Consider the following 19920-nt stretch of genomic DNA (forward strand, 5'->3'; position numbering starts at 1 on the left):
TGATGATAAGGTTGGGCTCGCGCGGAAATTTGACCGATGCAAAGTACACTTTTGCACTTGTAATTAAAAAATAATTCGCATACGTACAACGAAAGTCAAAGAAATTGACATTTTTGAATTTTTTAAAATTCCAATTCCTTCGTTTTCAATTTCACCAATGTTATAGCAGAAGTATACTTTCCGCCAGTCCATTTAAAATGTCATCATTCTTGATACATTCAATTCTGACAGAATCTGAATTATATTTTTGAGAATATCTTTAAATTTCTTACTTACTTAAAAAATTGCTTGAAATTATGTGTTAATATTGACCTGGTGGTCAATGCATGAACTGAGAACACGATAGATGTGATATTAAATATGTATGTACTAAATAGGATTAGGATTGAGACTTTGCGTGTCACGTTCTGAAATACCGATCTCAAAAAAGACCAAAGTGTTTCTTACGCCCTCTATAATTTATAATAACGCGTTAATTGCAAGCACAAGTGATTGTAATTAGTTCGTTCAAAAGCCGTTCGTTTATCTAGACAAAACTTTAGCTATTTCTCGATTAAATAAACTTTTGGTCAATGAATTCATCTATCCGAACGTCAACTATTATTATATGAACGAAAAATCATAAATGGCAAAGAGAATCAGAATAATCTTCATTTATAAAAGCATAATCGCGAATGCAGCCAATTAGCTCACATTACTTGCTGTATAACTCATAATTGTATCATATAATATGATACAATTAGTAATTATATGTCAAATAATAATGAGTTCCAGGTCTCACCGCGAGGAGGTTGCTGCATGTGGAGACCCACCCTGAAAACAAATTTCAATTAAATCTTGAATTAATCATACAAAGCGATATGAGACGCTACTTTGTATTTGCATAAATATTTAACAATCTTCTAACTAATCTAATAACTAATTAACTAATCTTGAATTGATGACGTAACATGTAGCACAAAAAATGGTGCCCTATGGTGCCCTTTAAAATATGAGGCACGATAAAGGATTACATGTCATGTCTATTTTGTTCAAATCTGGCATGAATATTTAAAATTGTATTATTTTATACATTAAATCCACTATTTTCTATAGAAGTTAGTATTGATTTGTATCATGTTATAAATTGAATTCGTCCGGAAATAACAAGATTCTATATAAAGTGAAAAACGTTATAGGTATCAATTTAAAAATATTAATTCTTAATCTTATCATTTTTGTGGAAATACTAACATTTTAAAAATCTGTTCATGTTATCATATAACGTACAAGAAATGATTCATCTTTGTTCCTTCTCTATTTATCTCACAAATCTGTTATTTATAAAAAAAGCTTTGCGTATATCGAGAACATCCAATACATATACTACTATAATATAGACGAGAATTACTACTATATAGTACCGCGTAGTTTTCCCTATTAATCAATTCATTGTAAAATTTGTTATATAACCCACCTATATAAAAAAAACTTATAAAAAACAGTAAAAAATGTTAAACTCCCATTTTTAATCGATACAACAATAATACAGTATCATTTCATACATATTTAATAAAATACGTCATAGACAATAATAATTGAGCAATAACATAGTAATTTTAATCAACTCATCAGAAGCGGTCGTTCGCATCGGTAACACAATCTATCCTCTATTATCAAACGTCTAAATCAATGGTTAGAAAAAGACGAGACGCTATCAATATAATAACACGAAAGTCCCTACATTTGCTAACGTTATAACCAGCAAGCAGTTACGCTGGTCGGTGGTGGAAATTACGGTATTTGGTTGTATGTTAAGTTAAGTACAACGATGAATCGCAAAAGATAGTCGGTATTGGCGAAAAAAAATACGCGACGTATGTGTTGCGAATGATACCGCGTTCCGTCCTATGATATAATCTTCGCCAGAAACTCGAGAAAAATCTTGTGGCGCTGTATTTCAACAGCTGATCTAACTGGTACAATTCTCCAGACAAAATTCTCGTTTCTAGTCAGCTAGGTGATCCGCGATAAATGATGGCCGGATATGTATTGAAAGTTAAAACGAAATCGGGTCAAAAGGTCGTGAATGGATTGCTCCCGCAGGATAAGTTAGGCAAATTACGATCAAAATTAGTTGAGATAACAGGAATACCGGCTGAAGCGCTTCACGTTCTTTGTGGTTTTCCACCGAGGCCAATTAATCTGAACGACGAGACAGGCTCTCTCGAAGCTTGTGGCATCATTTCTGGGGACACCTTGATCGTCGAAGAGAAACCACCACTTTACAATGGGAAACAGAACTCTGAAGATATCGGTCGATCTCATATCGTCGATGAAAAGGGTTTCGCGAATACGCCTGGTGTACTAATGAAAAAGGTCGTACCAGCAGATAATTCCTGCTTATTTACCAGCGTTGGTTATGTTCTCAATGGTACACAATATAAATTGTATTAATATATTTGTGCTATATATAAATATATATATACTGAAAGTATATTTTCAGGCAAAGTTGATCCTAGCTGCGCAGGCTTTATGAGGGAGATCATAGCGAATGCTGTAGCATCAGATCCTGTGGAGTATTCGGAAGCTTTCTTGGGCAGACCAAATCCTGAATATTGTAAATGGATCTTAAAACCAGAATCATGGGGTGGAGCCATTGAATTGTCAATATTATCCAAATTTTATGGATTAGAAATAGCAGTAATAGATAGTATTAATGCTATAATTAATAGATTTGGAGAAGATCAACATTATGCTCAAAGAGTTTTTTTGATATTCGATGGAATCCATTATGATCCTTTATATTTGGAACCACTCGATGTAAGCGTAAACAATTATATACATATACATGTTATTATTAGTTTTGTTCCTCTGGTTTTGACTTTTTAATTTCTATCTGCACGTACAGGGAGGCAGCATTCAAACAATCTTTCCCACAGAGGATGAAAAGATATTATTCGAAGCAGCTGAACTCGCGAAAGAAGTAAAATCTAGTCGTCAATTCACAGACATTCAAAAGTTTATGTTAATATGTAATGATTGTAAGGTCAAACTAAATGGTCAAACGGAGGCTCGGCAACACGCCAAGGAGACAGGTCACATGAATTTCGGCGAGGTAGCCGTGTAGCGAATTAAATTGATCCCTTTACAATTGACGATCACTTTTAAGCGGACTGCCGTTTGAAAATCCTACTAAATTCAAGTCTCAAGCAGAATTTTCTACTTAGGCGAGGCTTGTAAGCGGACTAGCAATTTAATATTGATACTTTGTTAATTTAAGATATATGCAGTGCACTATGAGGATTGTTTAGACATGTAATATACACAGATTTTTAATTTTGACTAAAGATCCAAATCTCTAATTAAACGCCAAAATTTATGTAATTACCTTTATTGCAGTTCAAAGAACTGTCATTGAACATAGCCAAGTATATTCTATCTACATTGAGTACATTTTTATTTGTAGTTTATTTATTAGATTGAAATTTATTTATACATTTGAATTTCAAATTGATACAAAATTCTGTTTATTTTATTTCAACTAGTATATACTTGAGATAATTGTGATTATACAAGAAAAAATTAATAATTATTTAGTTATCTAATACTAATAATCATCTAATTATATAATTTTAATAATTACTTAATTATCTAATTTTACGTTATTTTTATTTAAGATAAATTTGTTGATAGTAATAATATGTTAAAGACTATATTCTTTGGCGAGATTAAGAATCTGTGATACTTGGTTAAATTTGCCTAAACGGAATTCATAGCCTTACTGGCAGTAAATGTGTTCCACATATATATATATATATAAATATATAAAAGGAAGTAATAATATTAAATAAATCATAAAGTTGATTATAAAGCGAAATGGAGTTTCACTTAGTTTCGCTTCTAATGGCAGATCAATTTAGCACCGTTAATAGCGAATTTTATAAGAATAAATTGCAGCTCCTAAGAGGGAAAAACGAAAAAATCTAATGGATCACTGTTAAACACTAAATAACATCACACCTCTATTAATAAAGAAATGTTGCTTGATAAAAAACCACAAAATGTTATCTTAACAAATTTGATCTCTATTGCGATAGTTTAATTTACAGTCTAAATATGCATATAATATAACAAAAAGATAAAAATGTATAGTTGTATAACAATCCACCAAGCTTATATACATACATGATATATATAATTATATATGTAACATGTATATAAGTATATATAATTATGTATATAACATATATGTATTTATATAATTAGGATATTATAATTATTTTTGTTATTGCGATTTTTAAATGATTAAGCATGTACTGCAAAAAATACAAGTTCCAATCGTAAAAGAAAAAAATGAAATTTAATTTTTGTAATAACTATGTACGGTATTTATTAGTCAGCTCCAGCACAGAATTTTTCTTTTTTATATTAATAATATAGTTTACTATGTTAATCTTATATCATTAAATAATACACATATATTATGAATGAATTTAATTCAAATTAAAAAATAAGGAAGTTCATAACTATTCATCACTCAGGAAAAATATTCATGATAGATTTACAGGTTTATATTTATACAGTACATATTTTGTAAGTCCTACCGTTTTGGAGAAGTAAAATAAATCAGCTATTTACATTTCACAACATTTCCAATGATTTTTTCTGCATTTCAAATAACGAAAAGGCATGTTCAAAATGGCCGTCATTTAAAGCTTCCTTACGCTTCCTCACGCCCGAAATAAAGTCGCTCATAATTTTTCACGAACGATTTGCTACTTTCAAATAACAAGAACAGTAATAGTCGTTTAAAATGACTGTTAATTAAAACCGTTATTGACAAGCAATTTGAATAAGTATCTTCTAGTTACAAATAAAATTACTCACCAAATTTTACAGTCTAAAGATGAATTAACGTAAAATTATCACAATCAACGTTGAATTTATAATTAAAAATGTAATTAATCTTGTAATAATAAGTTTTGAAGCAAACTTGGTAAAAGAACATCCGAAATCTTACGCGCGGCATGTTAATACTAGAACTATTACGCTAGTCAAATTCAATATCTTCCGAAGTTCATAATAAATTTACAACAGTACAATTTTTACAAATTTGAATGATTTCTTATAAAGTAAATTTTTATAAGTATGTTGTAATAAAAATTGTATTACTTTAATACAAGCTTGCTTTAATATAAGTTTATATTTACTACTTTAAGGACCATGCATAATATTGCACACAAAATGCAATGTTTAAAGTTGCACAAACACAACATTATTACAAAACGTAAACAAAGTAAGTTATCGTTTTGTCAAGCTATAGAAAATGTACTAAAATAGAAATCTACGAAAAAGATAATTTGAGGAAATTAAAGTACTTTATATCTCCACCATAAAAAATAGTTTTTGATAGAAACATAAAATATTCTAATTTCTACAAATTATTTTTTTTTATAATTGTAGAAATTTTGTGTGTCTTTGATTCGTACAGTAATTCTGTAGATTATCTATAGGTATCTATTATTCAAATACATCTTTTGTATCTTAATAAAGTAATCTATAAGAATACACGTTTTTCATTGTATGTAATTAGTTAACTTTTATATAATATTTCACTGTTCCGTTTTTAATAACAGACTTGTCAATAGGTTAATGTCAATCGTCGGTAAAAAATTTGAATCTGATCTGCAAAATAAAACTAGGAACGGTGGAACTAGAAAACGGTCGGTAAGTATCATTGTTGCGTATAACACGCGAGGACGGCTGTAGCACATGTATATATAGATGTCAGGTTACGATTGAAGCAGAAACGACGCATCGTATTTAGTAGGCTGCCAGCCATAGGCCAGGATTGGTGTTGTGCCTTTTGACACCAGATAGGAAATGTGATCTATTTCATAAAGAGATGGCAACGATAGCTTTCTGCCTTTAATTCGTGAAAGAGCAGAAGCTTTTGCCTTAAGACAGGAGTACGTTCTATGTCAGTCGTGAAAATCTGGGCATGGTGTGTTACACGAGAAGATTATCGATATAAGAAAATGTCGCTGCTGCTGCTGACAACAGTACGTCCAGCCAAAAGAAATTCACTGACAAATAGGTGAAAATGGAAGATGAAGCGGATATTAGAGAACAGCTATTTCATAATACAGTACGGGAGAATATTGTAAGTAAAAATCATGGATGTTTTTAGCCATATTAAGCCCCTTGTTTATTGACCTCCCATCAAAATGGAGGGTTCTTGAAGTTTCTTGGGACGTTCCTGCAAATAGGAAATCGCCACGTTCCCCGCGATTAAATTCAATATTTCTTTCGATAACCAATATTTTAACGTACGAAAGTAAAATTAGAAGTGATATAATAAATCCTAACCTTTCGTCTTCCCATCTGAATAAAACTCTCTTTTTATATTTTATAATTGTACATCCTGTAAAGCATAAAAAGAGAAAAAGAAAGTCAGGATAAATACAATGTAATATTAATATTAAAATTCATTTTTTGTTTAGTTTGAGAAAAGAAATAGAAATTGAATATATATATTGGTATTAATGTGATTTTATCAAATATTTCTAAGAATAAAGTAATGAATTGATGTGATACGTTGATGTTGTAACTTGTTTTTTTATATCGAAATTTAAAGCAATTTGCTTAGATACACGAAAGTATAAAGGAAGAAACAAAATCAAAGAAATTAGTCACGTATACACACGGTACACATACATCACCTATATTTTAGCTGATAGGAGACTTCTGTTGTAAGAAAGAAAAATAACTGTAAGACCTCACTATTTAATTAATATCTCTAATATCCAAAAATTTTTTTAAAAATATTACTACATACGCATGTTTATTGTGTTGGTATTAAGATTACTAATAGCTTTCTAATAGCTTCTTTTACTAACACTCGTTAATCGCGCAAGTATCATTTTTCTAATGCGTTTTGCGCATCAGTTTGCATTTTACAAGGACTTTGGCATGTTTATTTATCAATTTTTCCATGAAAAATGAAAGTTGTACAGCTGCCAAGATGATTCCGTAAATCCGTTAATACAGTGCAGTCGTAGGTTTTTCTAACGGATTAAGATAAACATCTAAAGACATTACGTGCTCATTGTCACGACAAGAATCGCAAAATACAGTTGCTGACGAAAATACTAGAGGAAATTTTTGATGAGTATATCATGTGTTTTATATGAAATATACATATTTATACTACAAATTTTATTAGCGTTGTAACGAGATTCTATTATCACGATTACATTCGTAAAACATAAAACATATGTTTATATTTCGTAGAAATTACAAATGTATTTAAACGTATTATATTATGATAATAAGCCTCAACACTTAACACTTATTTTAACATTTATTGCATATACTTAAGTGCAGTAACTTCTATATTTTCAGGTTGGTTTCAAATTTGATTAATATAATAAAATTATGGCAGTTGTGTCTCATTAGAACGCTAATAAAATTGTAAAATGTTTTATATAACGCACACAATATATACATGAAAGTTTTCTATGTACATATGTACTTTCTAAATACTTTCGTCAATCATTATATGTACATACATTGTACCGAAAGGTTTCGTCTATGGCTATGTATAGATGTTGCACGGACTATCCCTAGTATGTCTGCCGTCTGCCCTTGACTCTATACTCTTTGTTTAATACACATAATTGGATGATCATCTCTAGTCAATGCACCAAGGAATGTTGTGGAAATACATTCTTCGCGATAAATTCTTTCTCTATACTTTCCCGCCGAGTCGTTGACCACGCATTATTTCTGATCTCTGACCGGTTTTTCCTTCCACCTTGGCTGATAAAAAAAAGCAGTTTCCAACCGACTGTGCAGCTTCTTCAACTGCTTCAACGATCACGTTTGTCCCATTTGAACATAGTTGCACGATCTACTCGCAAACCATTCGATACTTTCTAGGATACTAGGATAACCTCCATTAATGTGCCATTGATTGACTCACTTGCTCACTTCAGTTAAATATATAAGCATCCTTGGCGTTCTTGATAAGATATTCGAAAAACTCCATTAAAAGTCTAATATAGACCCTTTTTTCTATTTTAACACTTGGAAAATATACAATATGTTCTAATATAAAAATTACAATTTTAATATTATTTATGGTTGCAAGCGTTTTTACTGATACTTGAAAAGATATTAATGTATATTCTCTATTTAATCCGAATGTATAATCTATCTATTCTAATCTATATTTTAATAAACGATATAATTTAATTTAAACAAATACTTTGCTCCATTTATCTTTAACTTGAAATGAAAATACTAACTAAATATTTATTAAATAAAATCTTTTATTTAGTAAATTTTAACAAGTAAGAAATTTAATACTTTCGTTCATATATTTTATAATATAATTTCATTTAAGAAGAATCTTTCCTTTTTATTTATCCTTTCATATTTCTTTTTATTTGTTATAAGTACATAGTGCACAGCAATAGAGGGCCCACTAATGGAGGTCAATATCTTATTTGCTAACTGTACAAGTTGTAAATTTGGGACATTCTTGAAAGTATTAGGTTTTGCCATTTCTACATTCGTCGTTTCTGCCAAAGGGTAAATAACAGTGACAAAAAGGATCGCCATAATGGCTAGCACACCATACATAGAAACTCCTTTTCTGTTAAAAATGTCAACTATGTTTTTGGTCTATAAGAAGCTAAAAATACGTTGCATCTACGTTGCAAATACACGTATATTACCGTTCTAAAACGATATAATTTTATCTTTCTTTGTTATGTTTTATTTCAAGCTGATATATTATCATATTTGTTTGACGTACTTACGCTACGTTTGATGTCCAAGGAATAAAATCTTTAGATCTGTTTCATTTATCAGTGAGCACTTAATTTCGAACTAATGCAATAGCATTAGCAATAGCGAATGCAATAGCGAGAAATTGAACTGCCAAACTCTATTTGAACTTTTAGGTAATTGAAACGTATCAAGCTAATTTATATCAGCTACTATATTTTCCCTTTGATTATATTATTGTTATTATGTAGTGTCGTGTTTATTTTGTAAGGGCAAGTTCTCAAAAATGTACATGCTCGTCGTGCATTCCGTTTTTACGCTCCCTCTCCCTCTCCCTCTCCCCCTTTCTCTCTCTCTCTCTCTCTCTCTCTCTCTCTCTCTCTCTCTCTCTCTCTCTCTCTCTCTCTCCATCTCTTTTTCTCTTTCTCTTTCATGGATATTGAACTTAAGATGCCGTTAGCTGCGACGTCGTTAATAAATATTGATAACTCAAGAAAACTATCAATCGCAAAAGTTATCGTTATTACCGAGTGCTGACCGATAATATTTATGAAAATTACTTCTCGAGTACATTGGTGTTTCTAAATTAAGTTCAAATAAGATTTCACAAATATTTAAATGTTTCTTGTTTGAACTATTACTATTCTCGGCTTTCGAATAAACTCTGCCAACTGAGAAGCTTAGGTACAGCATTAATCAAAATAATTATAATCATGCATCTCCATTTTCTCCTTTCTTAAATTAAATATGTTGTGCAGTTTTCTTTTCATCTTTTTATGTTCCGTTAAATGCTGTTTGGCTTAAATGTGAAATGTGAATACGAAGTTATATCATTCTTTTTTCACTGTGTAAATAACTTTTAGATGAAAGCATCAAACTATATTTGTTTGTTGCGCGCATAACTGTAATTTTGAACTAATTTTGCTCAATTTTGTTTACTGTCGTATATTCTAGCGGACACGCATGTATATAATGCTGACAGTATATCAAAACGAAACATAAAATACAAAAATAAGAGCTGGTACATAAATGTAAAAATAAATACATAGACGTAAATGAGAAAGCGGTTTTATTCTTAGAAAAGGTCAATGTACCATAGGTATATACATACTATGTATTAGCGATTATTTTCTGGCCCGTTTGACTTTCAACGTAATCCTCGCTTGATCATGAGCATCGTGATACTTGATAACCTAGAACAATATATCGGTAAATCAGTCAACAGTACCTAACCTAACATTACACTTGATAGGTTAGTATAAAAATAGTTTGAAATTTATTTTTATTTATGCAATCTTCGTTGAAATAATTGATATTTGTTTCTGTTCACGGATAACTTATGTTTTCGAAAATAGGGCAAATTTTCAATAAAATAACATAGTCAACGTGAAATATATTAATTTACTTACAATATTATGCTTAAGTAATAAATAGTAATATACAGGGTGGTTGGTAACTGGTTTTTTTTATTTATTTATTTAAATTTTTACAATTTGTCCAGTAGGACATTTGGTAAAATATTATAGCGGTATACTAATATAACACGTGGGTGGCTACCCCCAGCGGGGTACCATCATCGTGTTTGTTAGGTTATGTCCTTTGGTAACTGGTGATACATGCGGAAAGGGGGTGATTCTACGCGAAAAAAGAAGTCGAAAATATAGAATAAAAATTTCTTTTTAATTTTTCCATCGAGACAACGATCTACAGTAAGATCCGTTATAACGTACCGCACGCGTACCCAGCGAAAGTTCAAAGTCGATTTTCTCGAAAACAAAGCCTCGAACGAAAAATTTTTATTCTATATTTTCGACTTCATTTTTCGCGTAGAATCACCCCCTTTCCGCTTGTACCACCAGTTACCAACCACCCTGTATATTACTATTTATTACTTAACCATAATATTATAAGTAAATTAAATATTTATACAAATTTATATTTTCATAAACCGAATTAAAAATTTGTTTAATTTTCTAAGTATAACGAGCACTTTGAACATTTCCTATATTTTCTGTACATTTAAACTTCCCATAGATACATAAATATCAGTTCAAGCGATCAAGGGTATCCTCTCTAATACCTTCATCAATTCAAGCAGAGTAGTTCAACATTTTTATCGATAAATTTATGATCGATAACTTATCGATGTACAATCGACGTTGGTTAATAACAACCCTGATATCGATTCGGCATTACTCTTATAACAGCGTGTGCACTGTTCACGTATTGTTTAAAAGGAAACGTTATCCACTTATTACGTAACACACTAGGGGGGAAAGGAGAGAATGGAAAATTAATTCTAGCGTGCTCAATAACCAAGAGGGACACGCGGAAGCGTATTATACCGGAAGTTCCGGCTAATGTGATGGTCTGTCCCTTAAAATTCGCGAAACAACCAGTTTATATCTCTGCTACTATTTGTATTGCAATAAAATTACTGCGATCTTAGGCGGTAGCAATTTGCGAAATATTTGTATGTAGAACGGCGACAGCTGGTATGTTGCGTATATCATTTGGATAATTCGAATGGTAGAACAGTTTTAGGCGAATAACGTTCAAATTCAGTTCTTGATTGAAACTTTTATCGATCCATGATCCTTCTTACAAAATTCTATCGACTTATGGATTATTTCTTCCTACGACCTATAAATTCCTATTTGTACGTAAGTATTACGTAACTGTGAAGGGTAATAGATCTTTCGACGTCCGCAAAATACAATTTAACATTGACGTCATCGAATGTGTCCAGCTCGTCGTTTCGTCACGGTTACACTTGTAAAGCTACAGCTGATCTCGGTATTTATTTTTAACTTCGAACGTTCCATAGCTGATTTCCACATCATTCTATCATGTCAGGAGACAATAATTTTTCCTTATGTAAATGTAATTCTCGCTCTATCATATCGTGCATCGAGTATTATCTCGTCTGTAAATGATCGATTTTGTAATCAATGTTTAAGATCAAAAGACCCATTGTCTCTGTCGAATACAATGTGAAACCTAACGCGTGATAAAACACCGTCGAAGCGCATGAATGTCTATTAGAATATGAAGAAAAGTACGATGAAACAGGTGTAACATTGTAACGTGGTCGAAGGTCATTTTTTCTTTATAATGTTTATGCTTGCACTTGTGTATTAATTTACTTGATCAATTTCCTCTTTCTGGCACGCCAGTATGGCGTTTATCACAACAGTGGCTATTATTTACTACATATTGTGCATTATTCTATGCGCTATATGTCTGTATACGCCATTTTCTATTTTGCACTTTGTAAGGATTAAATCCGACATTCTAAAAGCGTAATTTCACATATGTATACATAATTATCAATCTTATCCACTGTTACATCGGTGATTCTCTACACAAACCAGGCCCCACGCCGCGGGCAAGATTTTTTTTTTTATTTGGAAGAATTTTACAATCAATTCTCCTTGAGAATTATAAGCAAATTATTCTGGCGTGCTACTATAACGCGTATAACAAGTGATTATTGTATGTTTGATTCTAGCTGAATCTAATGTTTAAATCTAGAGGGTAGTGTCTTTTTAGCCTGCGGATCTGGTCCGTCGTGTCAAGTAATTGAGTAACTAGTGGGTTTTGGTGGTTGTTAATTCTTATGTTATATCTGTTACTGAAATTGGATATTTCTTCTTTAACTGTAGGTGTCTTAAGGTCGCGATGTATTATTTCGTTGGTAATATACCAAGGTGCATCTATTAAGGATCTTGGAGAGCCAGATTTCTATACACCCTTATTGCATACCCTCAATAGTCTTGAGGTGATATATCGTGATAGGGTCGGAAGGAAAACTCAGATTTATTGAACGATAAATGTTTATTCACTGTAATGTCAATGAGTACGCTTGACGCAGGACTCGCGATTACATTCGGTTCGCGAATGCGCGGTTATAAGTTAGAGCTTGGATGGCTACGATTCGAGATGCGCTGCGAGTGCGGACAATGATTGCGCGAGATGTCGAGAGCTTAGATAATTATTCGACTCGAACCGTGTAAGTATAACGATCGTGGTATGTTGACTCGCGGTAATAGACTGACTTTTTTGTCGCGATGACTGCGTTGAGAAAGCGATTCGTTGAGAAAAGCTTTGGTTCGGAAAGTGAGGGAAATGTACGTTAATGTTTATTGGCTAATTCGTGTTGGTCGTTGGAAAAGGATGCTAGCTGCCCTTGAGAGGGTATTGCTAGCGGGAAGCATCGTACGTGAGAGATAGCAGATTTCTCGTGTGTCCCCGTGGTAGATGGTCGACTTCGAGACTGATAAACAAAGACTGTTTGTCTCTTTGGAGGACCTTAGCTAAAATAAATCCTAAGATTTATAGCGGTCCTTAGGCTAGCTGGAAATATTCGGTACGAATGTATCGACATCTGACAATCATCTTGTCCGCAGGTATAGGGTCTTTGTGTCGTACGTCACGCGACGTAAACTGTTGGGAAGTTTACTGTCAAGTGCCGCCACAGTCTTAAGGACCCACCATAAATCTTGGCATTTTCATCAGAAAATTAAGATTCTTAATTAAAGAAATATTTTTTATTACAAGTGTTCCTTAAATGTATTGGTTATTACCAAATTTGGTTATTACCACGTTCGGTATCTCCTGCTAGCAACTTTCTCTCGACGGCGGCTAGGACCCATCCTTGCTCACCAACCTTCTTCCTATCCAATTAGAGACAATAACCGTTACCCTCATTTTCCAAAAAATATACAAAACGATCATAAAACCAATCTGGACGTACGGAATTCCACTATGGGGAACAGCAGCAATGAGCCATATAACCAAAATAGAGGCAACGCAATCTAAAATACAATAGTAAACGCGCCATGGTACGTTAGAAACAAGGACATTCGGAAAGACCTGGGAATACCAACGGTCAAAGAGGAAATTAACAAAAGTACAAGAAGGTACGGAGAAAGCTACGGCTTACAACGGAAACGGTCGACACATCAAGCATAAAAAGAAGATTAAAAAGGAAACACCCAACAGATCTCACAAAGGACATAACCTAACAAACACGATGATGGTACCCCGCTGGGGGTAGCCACCCACGTGTTATATTAGTATACAGCTACAACATTTTACCAAAAGTCCTACTGGACAAATTGTAAAATTCAAATAAAAAAAAAAAAACTCTTAGATCGGTCAACATCTTTTTACCAGTTGCCAAGTCGCTAAATCGCTGAACACATCTCTCGGTTCTCATCTTGCTTGCGATTTATATCTCTCGCGATACTGTAACTCACTACTTGCAAGTCACTCCTATTACGATTAACATCGTGGTCTTGCTAGTAACTATTCGAGTCGAACGCTTCTAAACTTATTATAAACGACATTAAAATTCGACATCGTAACTTACCATGCGAGTCTCTCCGAACATTTATATTCTTGGCAAGACCAGTTGTTGGAATAAAGCATATATTATAACCTGTTAAACTCAGTGTTATAGTTATTCAATCGCCTCTATTATCCTAACTGAAACAGGAGATCGATCAGTTCGTGGCGTCGATTATCTAGTCGTAACATTTACAATTTTTTTTAACGTAATCATTTAATCCCTAATTGGCACGATTTCTTGATTTTACAGTAGTGGTACCTTAATGAAATTTTGGTATTAATGAACACCATGGGCACCTTAATGAAATTTTAATTACTTTAGATTACGCTTTATTGTAATTATTTTTTAAAAGTAGAAACGGGAAGATTTAATTAATGGAACATTACGCCATACAAATAAAACTGATTTTGAAATATTGTCTTTAATCTTTCCCGCGTATTATTCCCGTATATTTTCGTCATAGTACCAATTACGTGTTAATTATTCACACACACACAATTATTTACACCTTATCTAACACCGTGACAAATGTAAAATATCGGGATATTATACATATTTACTGATCCTGAAGAGTTGAAACTAAAGTTGGAATAGAAATGAAATTTTCATATAGAACTATGCTGGAATTGAAATGAAATATTCATACGGAAGTATAATTTATCCTTATCGAATCGAAACTAGAATTTATGTCACGACGTGATAACAATGTCTAAATATCAAAGGTTTAAGCTTTGTAGAAACTTGAACAATAGTTGAGAAGAGTTTAGTGAAGTGGAATGTCGTTATTAATATTTCACAGTTCGATCGACCGCGATTCTTAAATAACACGTAGCGCCGGTTTCCATGGTCGTTACCAAAGTGATTCCGTGTACACTAGAAAATTGATTCACGTCGTTACGCCACATGAGTTGCACACAAATGCAATGTTCATTCAAAGACACGCATCGAAGAATTTTTGAATTAGTATACTACTTTTCTTTTTTGAGATAATTCAGTTCAATGTAAACCGTGTATTTTGTATACGGTCAATAAATACACTGAATAACGTGTTATAATAATTATTATCATAATGATGTAATGTCGAGTGTTTTTATATCGTTTAATCTGTTAAGATGTGGCCATCTTGTCATGATAATCATACAGAAGATAGTTCTACAGAATTTATCAAATTAATTGCTCTTTTATATTTGAACATTTTCTGTATCAAAGACAGAGTCACGTGATATACATACCGTTTACTAAGGACGACTTTCTATGTGTATGTACATATATTGATAAATCGATGAAATCATTTTTATTATTTAAATATTATTATTTTAATTAATAAATATAATAATTAATATATTATTATTTTAAATAATAAGTATTAACTTATTATAAATAATCAGCCATGTCACTGCGCCACGCCAGAAAAATTACTGAAAATTCTCAACGCGAGAATTGATTATAATTTTAATAAGTAAATTAAAAAAAAATTATTCAGAAAATAGAAGAATACAATGAATTCAATACAATGTGAATATAGTTAAGAATATAATATGTTCAAAGAAATCATACTCGTACGTTAATTAATTTTTCTTAATGTATAAAAATGTAAAGAGAAGACATTCTATGGCTGTTTCAGATATTCTTCCTTCTGTTCTTAGTCCTCTACGTCTCAAGTTACGCGTTAATCGCGAAATTTCGACGAAGAGACCGCGAAGATTATTTTTCCGTGGATGAAGATGAAGCGACGGTCTACAAGATCAGTCTTTGGTTATGTACCGTTGCCCTGGCGGTTTCCGTTGGAGCAACCTTGCTGCTTCCGGTTTCAATTGCAAGCAACGAAGTGCTGATTTTGTATCCGAACAGCTATTATGTCAAGTGGCTCAATAGTTCACTTATTCAAGGTATACGAGTCAGTTATAAAAATTAAACTTCTTGTTTCGTTTAATTAATTTTTCAAACTTTTGGAAAACATAGAGGGAATTTCTTTTTTTTAATATTTCAACATTGCATAATATTACAAATTAATGTTTTACAGAAATACAGGATACTCGTCTAATGTTAATGAGCAATATTTATAATATCAATATATTTATTTATATTTATTTTTTATTGACTGTACATGTATATTATTATTATTATCATTGATTATGTTCATATCGTATGATTGTTTTATACTTTTTCTTAAATGTTACGTGTATTTTGTTTTTTTAATATTTAAATATCTAAAAAAAAAAAGAAACACTCATCGTTTTTTATGTAAAATAATTGTAATTGGGTTTTATTTAACAATCAGGTCTATGGAATCTTGTGTTTCTCTTTTCAAATTTATCTCTCTTCGTATTTTTACCGTTCGCATACTTGTTCACGGAGTCAGAAGGATTTGTTGGCTACAAAAAGGTAAGATAAAAAAATTAATCCTGATATATCGAATACTTTAAAAAAAAAAATAATTTTTCCATTGCAGGGCGTAATGGCTAGAGTTTATGAAACTGTGACAGTCCTTTGTCTATTAGGAACACTTGTGTTAGGAATGACATATGTTCTATCAGCACTCATAGATCGTAAAAAATCAAGTCTTCATACGTTGCTCAGTAAGTACAAAATTTATTAAGACATAGATATACAAAAATTATCATCAACTTAACTTTCCAGATTTATCGAGTTACTATTTACCTTTTCTTTATTCTTGCGTTTCTTTTGTTGGAGTTGTTATGTTATTGCGTAAGTATGACCAAATAATTACGTATATATATATATATATATATATCATTATTACCTATATCAAAGTAATACAATAGTAAAAGTATAATTTGCAGTATGTACACCAATGGGATTTGTACGATTATTCGGAGTAGTTGGTTCGTTTCTCGTAAAACCGCAGTTCCTAAAGAATTTAGATGAAGAATTCTTCGCGTACAGGTTAGAGGAAGATTGTATTCGTAGAAGGTGAGGTATCGGTTTCTACTCCCATCATCCGCAAATTCATGAACACGTCTATAATCATTTCATAAAAACCTTATTATATACACAGACTGCAACACGCGAAAGCAACCGGAAAATCATACGTTTCGCCAGTGCCTATGTCAATACCAACTTGTGGTTTAGTGCTCGAAGATGACGAGTTTCTTAATGTAAATCCGAGCTTGATGTGCTTAAGGAACGGTGCTCTCCAGCGAGGATTGGCTCAGCGTTTGGAAGATATTCAGAAACATAGAAGTATTTTGGATCAGCAAAGGCGAACCTGGTGGGTTCGAAGAACTTTGTTATACCCTTTGGCAATGCTGGCATTACTTATACTTTCCACTGCTACAGCTTTGCTAGCAGTTCAAAATACCTTAGAACTGCTTATTGGTATTAAAGCACTGCCTTTGAGTACAAGGGTTAGTATATAAATTAGATATAAATTAAAATAAGTGAACTTCGTTTATTGAATTGCTTTTTGAGAAAAATTGATACATTTAATAAATGTTTAGCAATTCACTCTGGGGATCAGCTCGTTGTCGAAACTAGGTCCCATTGGAGCAACAATTGAAGTAGCAGTAATTTTGTATCTAGCTGCTACGAGCGCAATAGGTTTATATACACTTCCTGGTGTAAAGAGCTTTCGACCACGACTTCATTCCATGCCACTTACTCACCTTATCGCAAATTGCGGTCTTCTTCTTGTACTGAGTTCAGCGTTGCCACTGTTATCTCGAATATTAGGTAAATATACCCCCATTTAATAAGTGAAAACCACACCGGAAAAATATGATAACTCAGTTAATTAGTTTACATATAATTAATCTCATTAACACTTTTTTAATATTTAAGAAAGTGACAAAAGTATATATTTAATCCTAAAAATTATTTTCTTTTAAAAGATGAGAAATGTGACTCATTGTGTTTTTCACCTCCGGCCTTCAAATAGGAACGAACCCAAATAAATAAGCTTATTAATAATTTTGTATTGGTTTTCTACTGTTCGTGTATCTTTTATTTCAGGTATGACAAACTTTGATCTGCTCGGCGATTTCGGTCGTATCGAATGGCTTGGTAACTTTGAACTAGTACTGTTCTATAATTTAATCTTCGCTACGGCGGCGATTGGTTGTCTAGTGACAAAGTTTACAGCGACCGTTCGCAAAGAGATTTATGCAAGATTAAGGAGTAGTTTGATAGGAATCTTTAAGAGTGAAGGTAAGAAAAGTTCTTTAGGGACGTTTTCTACGAAAGAAGATTAGACTGACTTACGTAGTAAGCAGAAAAAAGCAAATATTATACGTTAAAAAAAAAGCAAGCGAAATAGAACTTAACGATGAATAATTATATTCACATAATATTAATCATATAAATGTGTAAAGTGATTGAACCGTGTGTATGTGTGCGTAAGTATATTTAGAATTGCGTAATCGTGGAACACTGTCTTAATTTTGATGGCACGTGATGCTCTGTAGGATATGTTTAGAAAATTTAATTGGATGATATTAGAGCGGCGGGCCAATTACACACGTCGAGTATGTTCGTCACATGTATGTATATGTGTATGTGTACGTATAGTTACTTTAATTATTTATATGATCACTATTTTAATAATTATTTACCGAAAGTACATATACATACCAATCTTATACATAAGTGGGTTTACCTAGAATGTAAACTCAATGTAAAGACAACGCAGTATTGTGATAAAGACACGCATGTGCGGGTGTTCGGCGAATAAAAAAATTCTCAATATAGAATTTTTTACTATTTTACTATTTCTGCGAATAAAAGAAAAGCGTTAAGATTCGTTTTCCTAAATAATGGTTATTGTTTGAATGTGTATCTACTTCAAGACACGAGTGCGTTAGTTAAGCATAAGTGAACGTTATGAATACATTTTTAGAAATTTAAATGATAAGTTCTCATTCTTCAAATAGAAAAATGCCGTATATACAGGCCATTAAACGTGCCTAATCGATCGATATAACCGGATAATACGTATAAGAAATACAATCACGCGTATATTGTACTGTGTTGTGGTAGTCCTGATTTCATAATCGCGTTTGAATGCATTTTATCGATTTATATTTGTCAAGTGACTTGTATAGTCACGAGTTTGTTAAAAATTTACGAATTTAAATACATTTGTAACGAATGTAATAATATGCATTTTAAGATACACACGAACTGCATGGATGATAATATGCAGAATATCTTAAAATGTTATCATCTTGACTGATTTGTCCATTAGTTCATTACTAAAATCTAGTGCTTTAAAAAGGAAGTAAATTATTTATTTAATTTAAAATGAAAATGAACCCATTCTTATCTCTTGATTGCGTTTAACATTTAATATGCGAAAGAAACAATACCTTACAACAATATTATGTGATATATATCTTGTCAAAGAGACAATACAATATTATTAAGAAACAAAAAACAGTTAGGATATACTCGCTGACGAATTATTAACACGTTTAATCAGAACAGTATCTCAGGATATAAAATACTGCTTAATACTTGTTAATATATTGCCACATATATTGTGGATTTGTTTATAAGATTGGAATTCTCGATTTGAGGATTCTTTGTATACATTAATAGCTACGTAAATAAAAAAAAAAAACGAAGGAGGAAACTTTAACATACTTCAGATACAAGAGAATATTTCTTTTATTTTTTTGAATATGAAGGATAAAAAACTGAAGTTTGAATTCCTAGTACATCATTATTCTTAAGAAGCATGCACATAACACTCATTGAATATAATACTACATGATTAGATTTTACAAGAAATAAAGTATAACATCTATATTATCCATTATTTTATTTTTCACTTA

The 19920-nt window shown here is 31.9% G+C and overlaps 2 protein-coding genes across 3 annotated transcripts; both read left to right on the forward strand.

Moving 5' to 3' along the window:
• The first annotated feature begins 1727 nt into the window (after positions 1-1727).
• LOC126874057 (ubiquitin thioesterase OTU1) lies at positions 1728-4631 on the forward strand. The gene is made up of 3 exons (XM_050635677.1): positions 1728-2413; positions 2486-2802; positions 2891-4631. Exons 1-3 carry the CDS (start codon positions 2014-2016, stop codon positions 3107-3109), a joined length of 936 nt encoding a protein of 311 aa, XP_050491634.1. The 5' UTR covers positions 1728-2013; the 3' UTR covers positions 3110-4631.
• Positions 4632-5786: 1155 nt separating this feature from the next.
• On the forward strand, positions 5787-19897 carry LOC126874039 (protein Lilipod). 2 transcript variants are annotated; one of them, XM_050635618.1, is made up of 9 exons: positions 5787-6145; positions 15753-16017; positions 16491-16513; positions 16581-16707; positions 16769-16837; positions 16933-17062; positions 17148-17496; positions 17590-17821; positions 18101-19897. In XM_050635618.1, exons 1-9 carry the CDS (start codon positions 6086-6088, stop codon positions 18337-18339), a joined length of 1494 nt encoding a protein of 497 aa, XP_050491575.1. In that variant the 5' UTR covers positions 5787-6085; the 3' UTR covers positions 18340-19897. The 2 variants fall into 2 exon arrangements, with proteins under 2 accessions (XP_050491575.1, XP_050491574.1); XM_050635617.1 differs by having other exon boundaries at positions 5788-6145; positions 16410-16513.
• The last annotated feature ends 23 nt before the right edge of the window (positions 19898-19920 follow it).

The sequence above is a fragment of the Bombus huntii genome, chromosome 15, assembly GCF_024542735.1.
Source record: "Bombus huntii isolate Logan2020A chromosome 15, iyBomHunt1.1, whole genome shotgun sequence".
NCBI classification, from domain to species: domain Eukaryota; kingdom Metazoa; phylum Arthropoda; class Insecta; order Hymenoptera; family Apidae; genus Bombus; species Bombus huntii.

Bases quoted from the DNA above. Each gene is read 5' to 3' on its own strand.
- LOC126874057 (XM_050635677.1), top strand. From the start codon at position 2,014: ATGATGGCCGGATATGTATTGAAAGTTAAAACGAAATCGGGTCAAAAG. The intron at 2,414-2,485 runs GTACACAATATA...GTATATTTTCAG, and splicing joins CGTTGGTTATGTTCTCAATG to GCAAAGTTGATCCTAGCTGC. The intron at 2,803-2,890 runs GTAAGCGTAAAC...CTGCACGTACAG, and splicing joins TATATTTGGAACCACTCGAT to GGAGGCAGCATTCAAACAAT.
- LOC126874039 (XM_050635617.1), top strand. From the start codon at position 6,086: ATGGAAGATGAAGCGGATATTAGAGAACAGCTATTTCATAATACAGTA. The intron at 17,497-17,589 runs GTTAGTATATAA...ATAAATGTTTAG, and splicing joins CACTGCCTTTGAGTACAAGG to CAATTCACTCTGGGGATCAG. The intron at 17,822-18,100 runs GTAAATATACCC...CTTTTATTTCAG, and splicing joins ACTGTTATCTCGAATATTAG to GTATGACAAACTTTGATCTG.